This window comes from Peromyscus californicus, unplaced genomic scaffold, assembly GCF_007827085.1.
Source record: "Peromyscus californicus insignis strain IS unplaced genomic scaffold, ASM782708v3 Scaffold_19__1_contigs__length_69161282, whole genome shotgun sequence".
NCBI lineage: Eukaryota > Metazoa > Chordata > Mammalia > Rodentia > Cricetidae > Peromyscus > Peromyscus californicus.
Window position 1 is genome coordinate 24,912,032 of NW_026294491.1, and position 12,497 is coordinate 24,924,528.

Consider the following 12,497-nt stretch of genomic DNA (forward strand, 5'->3'; position numbering starts at 1 on the left):
ACATGTTTGAGACCATGCAATCAGCTTACAAAAACAAAACAAAACAGCAAAAAGCAAAACCACAAAAACTTGTGAGTCAGGGAGATGGCTCAGTAGTTAAAACCCTTGCCTCACAAACAGGACCTGAATTTGGATCCCCAGCACCCGCATAAAGGGCAAATATGGCAGCGTGGCTGAAATCCAGCCCTGGGGAGGTAGGGGTATGACCTGGGGTCAAATCCTGCCCTGGCTTCTTTCTCTGCTGCCTGCATGCAAGGGCATGGACTGCTCTATTCCACCTTGTCCTCCACTCTCCATGATGGATGGACACACCTAAAACCGAGCCAGAACAAACCCTTTTTCACTTTGTTTATGCTAGGCATTCTGTCATGGTGATGAGAAAATCAACATGTCAGTCCCACCTCCAAGGACTGTCTCAGAACATGAAAGCCAAGATACTCTTCCAAAAAACTTGCCGGGCGGTGGTGGTGCACACCTTTAATCCCAGCACTCGGGAGGCAGAGGCAGGCGAATCTCTGTGAGTTCGAGGCCAGTCTGGGCTACAGAGTGAGTTCCAGGAAAGGTGCAAAGCTACACAGAGAAACCCTGTCTTGAAAAACAAAAACAAAAAAAAAAAAAAAACTTGTATTATTGGGGTGTGTGTGTGTGTGTGTGTGTGTGTGTGTGTGTGTGTGTGACACATAGGCACACTTGTAGGGGTCAGAGGACAATTCTGTGGCATTGGTTCTCTTCCAGTTTTGCATGGCTTCTAGGGTCTCGGGTCATCATTGGACTCAGGTCATTAGGCTTTAGCAGCAAGCCTTTATTGCCTGAGCTAGCTTGCCAGTCCCTCAAAGATTTTCTAGTGGTTGCCAAGCAGAATATTTGGTCCAGGACAGGGTCTCCATAGTCCCTCCAGTGTCTGTCCCCAGGCTCTTCCATGTCACGCTTCACTGCCCACCCAGAAACTGGAGATCGGGGTTCACCACTTAATAAAGGACTCACTCTGTCTCTGAACTTCTGGGTGGCTGCAGCAGCAGGAAGGATTGGTAGTCAGGATGCAGAAATATCCTGTTCCATTCCAATCGTGCGTTCGCGTGTGTGTGTATGTGTATGTGTGTGTGTGTGTGTGTGTGTGTGTGTGTGTGTGTGTGTGTGTGTGTGCGCGTGCGCGCGTGCGTGTGCTTGCTTGTTTTCAACAGAGACAGGGGCTCACTCTGTAGCCCTAAGTGGTCTGGAACTTGCTGTGTAAACTACACTGGCCTCGCACTCACAGAGGTCTCCTGCCTCTGCCTCCCAAATTCTGATCCTCTTACCCTCATCTCTGTAGTGCTGGGACTGCAGGCATGGGCCTCCATGCTCAGTGCTCAGGATCACACACACAACTTCATGCATTTTAGGCAAGCATTCTGCCAACTGAGAAACATTTGCAGCCCTCAGTCACTTTTTATTTACATATTTTTGTTGTTGCTTTAGTGGGTTGTTTTTTTGTTTTTTGTTTTGTTTCATTTTGGGGTTTTTTTGGTTTTTTTTTTTTGAGTGGTACAAAGGATCCAAACCCAAGGTCTGACATACCAAGGCAAGTGACCCACCACCAGGCCACACCCTCAGCCCTCCTCATTCACTTCTGACCCGGTCTCCATCCACGCCTAGAGCCCATTCCAGACCTCTGCACACTGGCTGCCAGGCCAGGCCAGGCCTTTCCAGGACCTTTTCCTGCCTCAGGTGGCATGGATGAATGCAGCTTTGGGCCAGGCTGGCGGACAAGGCACAGGGAGAGAACAGCTGGGAAGCAGAGGAGCACGTTCCCCTGCCAGGTGCTGGCCTTTTCCCCAGGCCTTGCAGGAAAAGCAGTTGGTACACAGAAGTGAACCCATTCAGACTGTTTATTCCCAGCCCCCCCCACACACACCACCCGCAAGATCCCGAGTCACAGGCTCTGGGCTAGAAAATGAAGGCACTGTGTCAGAGCGAAGGCCCAGGTGACTTTCGGGTATTTGCCTGAATATCAACGTAGCAACGGGAAGACATGCCTGTTATTGGCCACTGAGACTCTGGGCTTCCAAGCAGAGTCCTCTACCTGCCGAATACGGAGTATCGGGCAAGAGCCCTGGCTGTGGCCACTTCAGGTGGCCAGGGGCTGTCAGGAGGAGAGATGCCGAACCGGGGGAGTTGGGGGCAGAGGGGGGCGGTATTGGGCCGCCCTTCCAGCAGCATCTGCCCGATGGACCAGAATCCCCAGAAGGAACCATGACGGGTGAGTCAGGCTCAAGAAAGCACCCCGAAGTGGATCAGAGACCCCCCTGAGCTGCCCAGAAGTTTGTTCCTGAACAGTGAGCGGGTGAAGATGAGGGAGTGGCTTGGGCCGCGCCCTGGCAGGCGACTCAGATGTCACAGTTGCACTTTTCACAGCCATAAAGTGGTCTGCCTTGTCCCGGAAGAGGGACACTCTCAGAGCTTGCTCCGCGGGACTTCGGGCAGCGGCCGCTGCAGCCGCCACACCACCTTGACCGGCTCAGTGGCGTGGTCCAGCTCTCGGAGGCCGCCCAGGTCGCCAGTCTGGCTGTACTGCTTCAGGGCTGGCTGGAGCACCGTTATGGGAACGCTGAAGTTCAGGTGTGGGTAGGTGGCGCCCGTGTTGTTGTCCCGAGTGTTGCTGGCAACGATACCTGTCGGGGCGAGAGCAGTGAGGACGTGAAGCAGCACGTGGGGTATCCACAGTCCGGAGGGGACCTTCTCCTGGGAGTCTGGAACCCCCCCAGTGACAGGTGCTGAGCTTTCTGCCACGGCTTCTGCTCCTCGTACCTCACCCACCTCCAGCCATGATCTCCTTCATACCATCCATATAAAATAGCCTAGCCGACTTCTTCGGTCACCTTTCTCTCCCACCCCAAAGGGCAGGATTCAGTGTGTGTTCCCACAGCCTGTGCAGAGGCCCTCAAAACCACCACCAAATGAACCAAAGCCAAAAAATGAGCCAGACTCACTTTGCTTTAGTCCTCTCTGCTCGTTAGCTTCATGTCAACTTGACACAAACCAGAGTCGTCTTGGAAAATCGAATCTCAATTGAGAAAATCACCCTATCACATTGGCCTGTGGTGGATCTTCTTGATTGATGGGAGAAGGCCCAGCTCACTGTAGGTGGGTACTCTAGGCTGGAGGTACTGGGTGCTCTAAGAGAACAGACTGAGGAAGCCATGGAGAGCAAGGCAGTAACCAGCACCACTCCACGGCCTCTGCATCAGCTCCTGCCTCCAGGTTCCTGCCCTGTTTGAGTTCCTGTCCTGACTTCCTTTAGAGGATGATTAGAACCATGGGCCTGAGTGCAGGTGTCTGAGATGGTCTGCACTTGGCTGTGCTGGGGGAGGAGGTCTTTTGCTCCACACCTTAGCGTCTCTATAAAAACCCTGGGGCAGAGACAGTCGGGGCCCGTTGGAAAAGGTTCCAGGCCCTCTAGAGGCTATCCTGTATTTTCCATCTGTTTATCTCCACGATATTCTCCGCAATAAATCCTTCTATCTAATATTTCCTGCTGCTCACACTCAAGAAAACTCTGGAGAGCTGTGGGGTTGGTGGGTAAACGCCCCACAGCAGAGGACCCAGGTTTGAGTCCCAGCACCCACAATGGCAGTTCACAACCATCTGTAGTTCTAGTTCCAAGGGATCTGAAAGCCTATTCTGACCTTCGTGAGTACCATGTTCATGGCACACATACATACATGCAGGGAAAACATTCATACACATAAAATAATAAAGTAAATAGACAAATCTAAAAAAACATTTCAGAGAAACCACTTTATACTTACAGAAGGATCAATTAAATGCTGGTGCTCCTGTGTATTAATATCTAAATACAGAAGCTACCATGTACCTTCATGCAGCTATCCTCCTCTACATTAATATCTTGTCATCAAAAAGAAAAATGTTACAACCAGGCTGGCCTTGAACTCACTGAGATCCTCCTGCCTCTGCCTCCTGAGTGCTGAGATTAAAGCCATGCACTACCACATCTAGCCCTTACTAGGCACTTGTTTCTAATCCTCCTGCCTCCGGTGCTGGGATTTAGGTGTGCACCACCATACCCAACATCAACCAGACACTGTAAAGCAAAAACCAGGCAGCTGAGGTGGATCAGCGGGTAAAGGTGCCCGCCCCACAAGCCTGACGCCCGAGCCTGATGTTGGAGCCATTGGTGGAAGGAGACAGCCTACTCCTGAAAATGCCCCGGACCTGCACGCTTGTGCCATAGCAAGAGTGCACCTGTAGTTACAGACACAGATACACCTACACACAATAGCAATAAATACCTTTAAAAGGGTTGGAGAGATGGCTTGGCAGTTAAGAGCACTTATGCTTATAGAGGACCTAAATTTGGTTCCCAGCATCTACATAGTTCCAGCATGCACATGATGCACACACATATATGCAGGTAATACACTCATACACATAAAATAATCCTATTTTTTGTTTTTGTTTTTTTGAGACAAAATTTCTCCGTGTAGCCTGGCTGTCATAGAAGTTGCTCTGTAGACCAGGATCTGCCTGCCTCTGCCTCCCAAATACTGGGATTAAAGGCGTGCACCACCACCACCTGGCTTAAATTAAAAAAAAAAAAAAAAAAAAGAGGTTGGCTGTGGTGGCTCATGTCTGCAATCCCAGCATTTAAAAGGCTAAGTCAGGAGGACTGCTCTGAGTTCAGGAACTACCTAGGCTACACAGCCAGTTAAGGCCAGCTTGAGCGAAGAGTGACACTGGTCTTGAAGAAAGCAAAGAACCTGCCCCCAAGTGTGAGACACTTTCTGGAGCTGTGGCTCACAAGGTAGATTTACAATTCCAGCTGGACACTGGAGTTGAAAGTAAGTGCAGACATACAGGCTGTCAAGAGTAAGGTTCACCACTGTAGGAAACAAGTGTTAGAATAAGCGAAGGCAGAAATAACAGTGGCCAGCAGCACAGGCCAAGCAGCACTACACACACCACCTGCGAGGCGCCATGGAGGGGCTGTTTGCTGTGCTAGCAAAACAAGCCTCCAGCTGGGTGGTTTTGTTCCTTCACTGGTTTGTCTGGTGCTAGAGATCAAACGCTCTACCAACTCTGTCTTAAAAAATCCTGACTTCAGCACGGCGGTGGTGGCTCAATCCCAGCACTGAGGAGGCAGAAGCAGGTGGATCTCTATGAGTTCGAGGCCAGCCTGGGCTACAGAATGAGTTCTGGGAAAGGCTCCAAAGCTACACAGAGAAACCTGTCTAAAAAAAAAATCCTGACTTCATCACCAAAGCTTAAAAATTGGTGGTCTACGCCTGTAATCCCAGTACTTAGGAGGTAGAAGAGAATTAGGAATTCAAGGTCATCCTTGACTATATATTACATTCGAGGCCAGTCCAGGCAACATGAGACCCTGCCGTCTCAAAGCAAAACAAGGACTGGACAACCACATATACGTTAAAAAGGTTCCCCTCTTGAGATATCCTGGGTCATCACTAGGCTTCCAAGTCAGTCTGGCGAGTTAAACAGTGTCTGCCCACTGACCCCTGCCTTGCCCTCCACGCTGCTGTCTTCACCCCTGCCTTGCCCTCCACGCTGCTGTCTTCACCCCTGCCTTGCCCTCCACCCTGCTGTCTTCACCCCTGCCTTGCCCTCCACCCTGCTGTCTTCACCCCTGCCTTGCCCTCCACCCCGCTGTCTTCACCCCTGCCTTGCCCTCCACCCCGCTGTCTTCACCCCTGCCTTGGCCTCCACCCTGCTGTCTTCACCCCTGCCTTGCCCTCCACCCCGCTGTCTTCACCCCTGCCTTGCCCTCCACACTGCTGTCTTCACCCCTGCCTTGCCCTCCACCCTGCTGTCTTCACCCATGCCTTGCCCTCCACCCCGTTGTTTTCACCCCTGCCTTGGCCTCCACCCAACTGTCTTCCTGCTCTCATTCACTATTTCACAAGCCAGCTCTGTAGACTTTTAAGTTTGTGACCCCCCAGACTAACCCATCTCCTAAATTTCATAGACTAAATGGGATTTAGTGACTTACCTAAGGTCACAGAAGTGGCCAGAACCTGGAGAGGGCCAAGGGCCTAGCTAGCTCTCCGCCCTCCCAGCTCAGAGGCAGATTAGCTAAAAACTTTGGCTAACCAACACGGGACAAGGTCCACCATCATCCCAGAAGGGCCTCCCAAGATGGATGCAGGGTATCTCTGGCAGGATCAAGGCTCTGGCAACAAGGAGATGGGGTGTGAAAGGGACTAATTACCCAAGAGGTCCCCTGAGCGTGTGGAGAAGAGGGGTCCTCCGCTGGAGCCACCATGAACGGCACACGTGGTCTGTAGCATCACTGGGGTATCATCCACATGCACCACGGCTGACAGGATGCCTGAGGTCACCGAGGGCCCGCAGGCCTGGCCAAAGACCCCAAAGCCCACCACACTGACAGGCTCACCTGCCGGAGAGGGAAGGAGAGAAGCTGGGTACCTCCATTCTACGGCACTCGCTTTCCACCCCCTCCAAGGGTCTGGTCCTCTCCCCTCTTAATTCCTGTTCATCCCCTCACGCGCTCCTTGGCACCTTCCCCAGGAACCCTGCAGGGAGATGCAGAATTCTTCATGTTCCCAGTTGCATGCGTCCAACCACTATTCTGGAGCACCAGGCAGATGCCCAGTCCTAACTCCCTTACTTAACAGGGCAGTCACCTTTGGGACTGTTGGCACCTACTCCGATGTGTAATTAATATGCACCTCTCTCTGGGACCAAGTCTCTTGGTGAAGACAGGGTGATGGTGGCCATGAGGTGGTCCCACCACCTTCTCCAAGTGCCGTGAAGGAACAAGGCACAGGCTAGTGCATCACAGGCGTACCTCACCCAGTCCTCACCATGCCAGAAGGTGTGGCAGCCCCATTGGACAAAGGGGCAAACTGAGAGGGGGCAGTTAAGTAAGTATGTGTGTGTGTGTGTTTGTGTGTGTGTGTGTATATGTGTGTGTGTGTGTACTTCAGTGGCAGAGCAGAGCCTCTAACCCAGAGGACCTATCTCCTTTGTAACTATATGAAATGAGATATTTGGGGCTGGAGATGTAACTCGGTTGGTAGAGTGCTTGCCTGGCATGCACAAACCCTGGGTTGGATCCCCAGGACCCCATAAACAGGGCGTGACAGCACACACTTGTAATCCTAGTACTTAGTAGGAAAAGGCAGAAGGATCACAAGTTCATGGTTATCCTTGGCCATATAGGGTGTTTACTGACAGCTGGGTTACCTAAGACCCTGTCTCAAAACACAAAATATAAAGGAAGACATCTATACTTATGTAGTAGGAATGGACTTTCACCCAGATTATGCCACTGGAACTCCCAAGGCCCAGCACCCCATATCACATGGCTGCAGGCCCTCAATAGCGTGTCCACTTGGCTTGGCACTTGGGGTGTCTTGATACACAGGGAAGTCTACAGTAAGAACGCAAAAGCTCCACTGAAGCTCCCTATTCCTTTGCTCAGCAGGAATGGGGAAAGGAGCCGGCTCTTGGGTCGGTCTGGCATCGTTAGTGTCAACACTGACCTCTACCTGGGGTCCAGCCTGGTCCCCTATCACACTGGACCCTTTGTCCTTTACCTTCATGGAAGTGCTCGGCGGGGACAGGTGTGGGAACACCATTCAGGTCCTCTTCCAGGCTCATCACTGCTATGTCATATGGCGAGGTCTCCTGAGTGGCAAACACCACTCGTCCCCAGATTGCCACATTCCTGGGGACACAGGAAACAAGTGACAAGCTAGCCTTTCTGATGCCTTAGCACTGGGGAGAGAGCAATGTGAAAGACAATAAAACTCATGGGGTGAGCTGGCTGTGGTGGTGCACACCTTTAATCCTAGCACTTGGGAGGCAGAGGCAGGTGGATCTCCATGAGTTCCAGGCCAGCCAGGATTTACAATGGGACTCTGTCTTTTTTTTTTTTTTTTTTAAAAGTTATAGACTGAAGTCAGAACATATGGGTGTATATGCCAGCCTGAAACCTTAACCAGATGCGCTTTACAAACAGTAGTACACTTCTGTATACTGCTTATACCTTACCATTACAAGCACCGGATACTTAGTGAGTGTTGTGACCAGGCCTTCCAAAAGGTCACAGAGCAAATAATAAGGAGTCGGGGCTAACCCACCAGAACTCAGTGCTACCTCACTGATGGGGCAAGCATGGGGGTGTCTGTGTGTGCTTTTTGTTTTGTTTGTTTTGAGACAAGGTCTCTCTATATAGCCCTAGTTGTCCTGGAACTCACTGTGTAGACCAGACACCGGGGTAACCTTATTTCTACCCACTCTGCAGGGTAGCTGCTCCCAGAAAACCTAGTGAGTTCCTTAGGATCAGCAGTCCAGGGAAGTAGTGAGTGAGGAATCTGGGGCGTAGCACCGGCAATCCTCGTTTTTCACTATGAAATCACAGCTGTTCAGTTTGCTGCCTGTGGGGACTCTGGGAAAGCTGGGCTGGCTCAGCATGCAAGGCTAACCTCAGAAGTCCAGCGAGGCCTGGGCTAAGGTGCTGCTGTCTTCAGCTAAGTACTTGGGGCTACAGAGGAAACACAACCATAGAAACCCATGCCAGGAAGCCAAGGCCACTGGCCCACTGCCAGAGCGAGAAAAGAGGGTAAAGGTGTCTCTCTCTACAGTAAGATGGCCGTGTACAGTCCCTGCCTAGCTGCACTCTGGGGCTACTCAGACTGTTCAGAACACAGCCATCTGCACGGGCCCAAGTCCTACGTTTAAAAAACCCTCATCTGCCGGGCGGTGGTGGCGCACGCCTTTAATCCCAGCACTCGGGAGGCAGAGGCAGGCGGATCTCTGTGAGTTCAAGGCCAGCCTGGGCTACCAAGTGAGTTCCAGGAAAGGCTGGAAAGCTACCAGAGAAACCCTGTCTCGAAAAACCAAAAAAAAACCCAACCAAACAAAAAACCCTCATCTTCCGGTGGCAGAGCAGCCCTGGTGAGGCTCTAAGGGAGCCAACTCATCACCTCAGGGCCTTCAATTACCCCTTACACTTAGTCTTAGAGGATTGAAGCCCTTAGGGTAAGTGTTCTCAGGCCAAAGGGCTTTAACGGGGCTGAAACTGCAAAGCTAAGAGACAGAGGAGCTGCCCAAAGAGTTTCAGGCTAGTTGAGGGGTTCAAAGGCACCCAGTCCTACCTGCCCATAGTGCCATGGGTCCCCATGCTAAGAGTTGCTTGTGCCTAGCAGTTTAATCAAGTTCCACTGTGGCCCACTAGGAGGCCCAGAGCCCCACATGGGGTAGTGGCTGTCAAAAATGAACCGAGGCTACACAGAGAAACCCTGTCTCGAAAAACCAAAAAAAAAAAAATGAACCGAGGTCTCTAGCAGTCTCTACAGGACTTAAGATTATCTGACATGGCCTCCACACTGGTACCTGGTCAGGGGAGGCAGCCCTGGGCCTTACTTGGGGGTGGCCGAGTGCACCAGGACCCTGGTTGCTTCCCGGGGAGCCACGTGCCGGCAGGTCACCACCAGGCGAGGCGCCACGGCCACTCCGGAGCCCCACACACTACCACACTCCACCAGCACGGCCGCAGCTGCCCACGGGGGTCCGAGGTCTCGCAGGGCCGGGCCCCGCGGCGCGCCCACCTCGCGGGGCAGCAGCGCCGACAGGGAGGCGGAGCCGGGATGCAGGCGGGCGAGCGCGGAGCGGGCGACCTGGAGCAGCGGGGCGGCGGCGCAGAGCAACGTGAGGCCCACCCACTCGCGGGCCTTCCAGCAGAGCGGCGCGGCCACCAGCGCCACCAGCGCGCCCGCGGGCCGCGCCGCGAACACTCCGCCGCCTTCCGTGCCCGGCAGGCAGCGTGCATCGGTGAGCAGGAGCGGCCCTGCAGCGTTGCTAAGCACGCCACGGCTCAGCGTGTTGAGGAAGATGTCCGGGCAGAAGGCGCCGAACGGAGAGCCGCAAGCCAGCAGCGGCGAGCCCTTGGCCACGGTCCCCAGCGGCGCCACGGCCACGGCCGGCCCCCGCCTCTCCGCCGCCACCGCCGCCGCCGCCGCCGCCGCGCCGGACCGCACCCGCAGCAGCGCGAACCAGCCGAGCGCGCGCAGCTGGTCCTCCTCCTCCTCCTCCGACACCGCGTCGTCGGGCGCCGAGCTCACGAAGTGCCACTGTTCGGCCGCTTCGGCCCCGAAGAGCCGTGCAAAGTGGGAGCGGAAGGCCGGGCAGCTGAGCAGCAACAGCAGCTGCGCGGGCCGCGGGGGCTGCAGAGGCCGTGCGCGGGCCCGGCTGGCGGCGCCGGGTTCGAGGCCCAGGTTCGCACACTGAGGCGTACACAGCCCCGGGAGCTCCTGCTCCGCGCGACCGGCGGGGCTGGCAGCCGTAGATCTCCACTGCACGTGCAGGCGCAGGTCATCGCTGCAACTGTCGCCGGGCAGGAAGGTGGCACCCGTCCGGGTCAGCGCCGCGCTGCCCGTCCGCAGGAAGGGGGTGAAGATGCCCCCGTGACACAGCACAAGGCCTGGGCTGCGGCTCAGGATCACCCCGCTGCAACTCCACGAGCCTGTGTCAGGCTGCCCGGCCCGCGAGGCGCTCACCACACAGCCCGCCTGCTCCGCCACCTTCATGGAGGGACCCCACTGCCGTCCCATGGTTTCCCCAAGACGTCGCACAACGGCTGTCACCTCTGGGCGACCGGCGCAAGCGCTGACTCAGGTCTCCTCGTCTAGCCCGATTGGCTAAGCCCCAAGCGACCGCCCCCATTGGCTGGGCATAGCGCCGAGTACCGATTGGCTACTGGTGCTTATCCTCCTTTCCCCGCCCTCTGGTTTATCCAACCTGGGACCCTTGCGAAAGAGGTTCTCAGGAGGAACCTCCTGGGCGACAGACATGTAGCATCACAGGGATACCGACAAGGACCGTACTCTCCAGTCGAATCACGTACTTGACGGCATCTAACTGGTCCCCACAGCCTCTGCACAGGTGTAAGCAACCTCTATCCCTGAAGCTGAGCAATATGGGCCAAGGGAACCCTTGGTGGATGATCTACTTTGAATTCTAAAGTATGTCCTATAACAATCCACCAGGGGGCACACGACTCCCAAAAATTACTCCTAGGACCGCTATCAAAATTCCCACACCACCAATCTAGCTTTTAGAATCATTTGTTTTTGAGACAGGGTCCCACTATTTAGTCCACACTGGCATCGAACTTTGGCGATCCTTCTGCCTTCCTCGGTCTTTTACAGTCCTGGGATTGAAGCTGTGCACTACCACACACAGATTAAATTATTTAGCCATAGATTATACTAACAAGCATGCACGTTTCACATGACATTTCTAACCACCACTCAGGATTTACGTTATACCAGGGGTGTAAATACTTTGTCTTTAAAAGTCCAGAATGAAAACGGGTCAGGTTTTGTGGACTATGCGGTATTCACCACCAAATACTCAGCACACAACCCAAACAGCCCCATAAATTCGAATTTCATGCATAGTTCGTATCCCAAGTGTAAAAATCAGGACTGGCGAGAGCACTCAGCAGTTAAGAGCCATAATGCTCTTACCGTCGACCCTAGTTTGGGTCCCAGTACCCACATGGCGGCTGACAATTGCTTCTAATTACAGTTCCAGGGTATCCAATGCCCAATTCAGACACCTGCTGTCTCCTGCATTCGTGCTGTACATAAACTCAGGCAGGCAAACACACATACACATAAATACAATTAAAAAAAAAAAAAACTTCACCACTTTCCAAATGATGGCTGAGGACAGGTGAGAACAGGTATGTTTGGAGAGACTTCATGAGCCTCCCCAGAGCAGTGCCACAGCTTGTTCCAGAGGGATGCTTGAATCACTAACATGCGTTAATGTCTAGTAAGACTTCTAGCATACCTGTGAGCATTAATTAACTTCTCTGAATAAAGTTAATACTGTGCTGTTGCTTCCCCAATCAGCACACCTAATGCTTCCAAATGCTCCTGGTGATACAAACCTGAGAAGGGAAAATGGAGGATCGGGGCAGAAAGCGGAATAGAGCAGCCTTCCCAGGGTAGGCAGTCCTGGTTTGCCGACACAGATGACCACAAGATCTCTTACTTCCCCAACTTCCTGACAATTGGGACCTTCTCTCTAGAATCCAACAATTCTTCCTCGATGCCCCTCAAGCCCCCAGCACCCTCCGTTCCTTGCCAAGCTTTTCTGTTTAGGACAGACCACAGTGCAGAAGTCCAAGTCAGCCAGCAGCAGCCGGTGTTAAGGACCTCAGGACTAGACTCACACTCAGGTTCCTCTCTGCCCCCAGCAAACATGTCCTTTGCCCACAGAACCATAGTCTTTTTCCACTGTAATGATGACCACAGGGCACATCCAGCATGGTCCTCTTTGACTTAAAGAACCTGTTGTGGCTGGGCAGTGGTGGTGCACACCTTTAATCCCAGCACTCAGGATGCAAAGAGATCTCTGGAAGTTTGAGGCCAGCCAGAGTAAGTTACAGGACAGCCAGGACTTTATACAGAGAAACTCTGTCTTGAAAACCAAACCAAAAACCTTCTGGG

General features: G+C 53.3%; 1 protein-coding gene across 1 annotated transcript; it reads right to left on the reverse strand.

Annotated features, from left to right (window-relative positions):
* Nucleotides 1–1,847: 1,847 nt before the first annotated feature.
* On the reverse strand, nt 1,848–10,638 carry Tysnd1 (trypsin like peroxisomal matrix peptidase 1). Its single transcript, XM_052744885.1, has 4 exons — nt 9,403–10,638; nt 7,572–7,702; nt 6,221–6,406; nt 1,848–2,648 (listed from the first exon to the last, which is right to left on the reverse strand). Exons 1-4 carry the CDS (start codon nt 10,587–10,589, stop codon nt 2,431–2,433), a joined length of 1,722 nt encoding a protein of 573 aa, XP_052600845.1. The 5' UTR covers nt 10,590–10,638; the 3' UTR covers nt 1,848–2,430.
* Between the last annotated feature and the right edge of the window lie 1,859 nt (nt 10,639–12,497).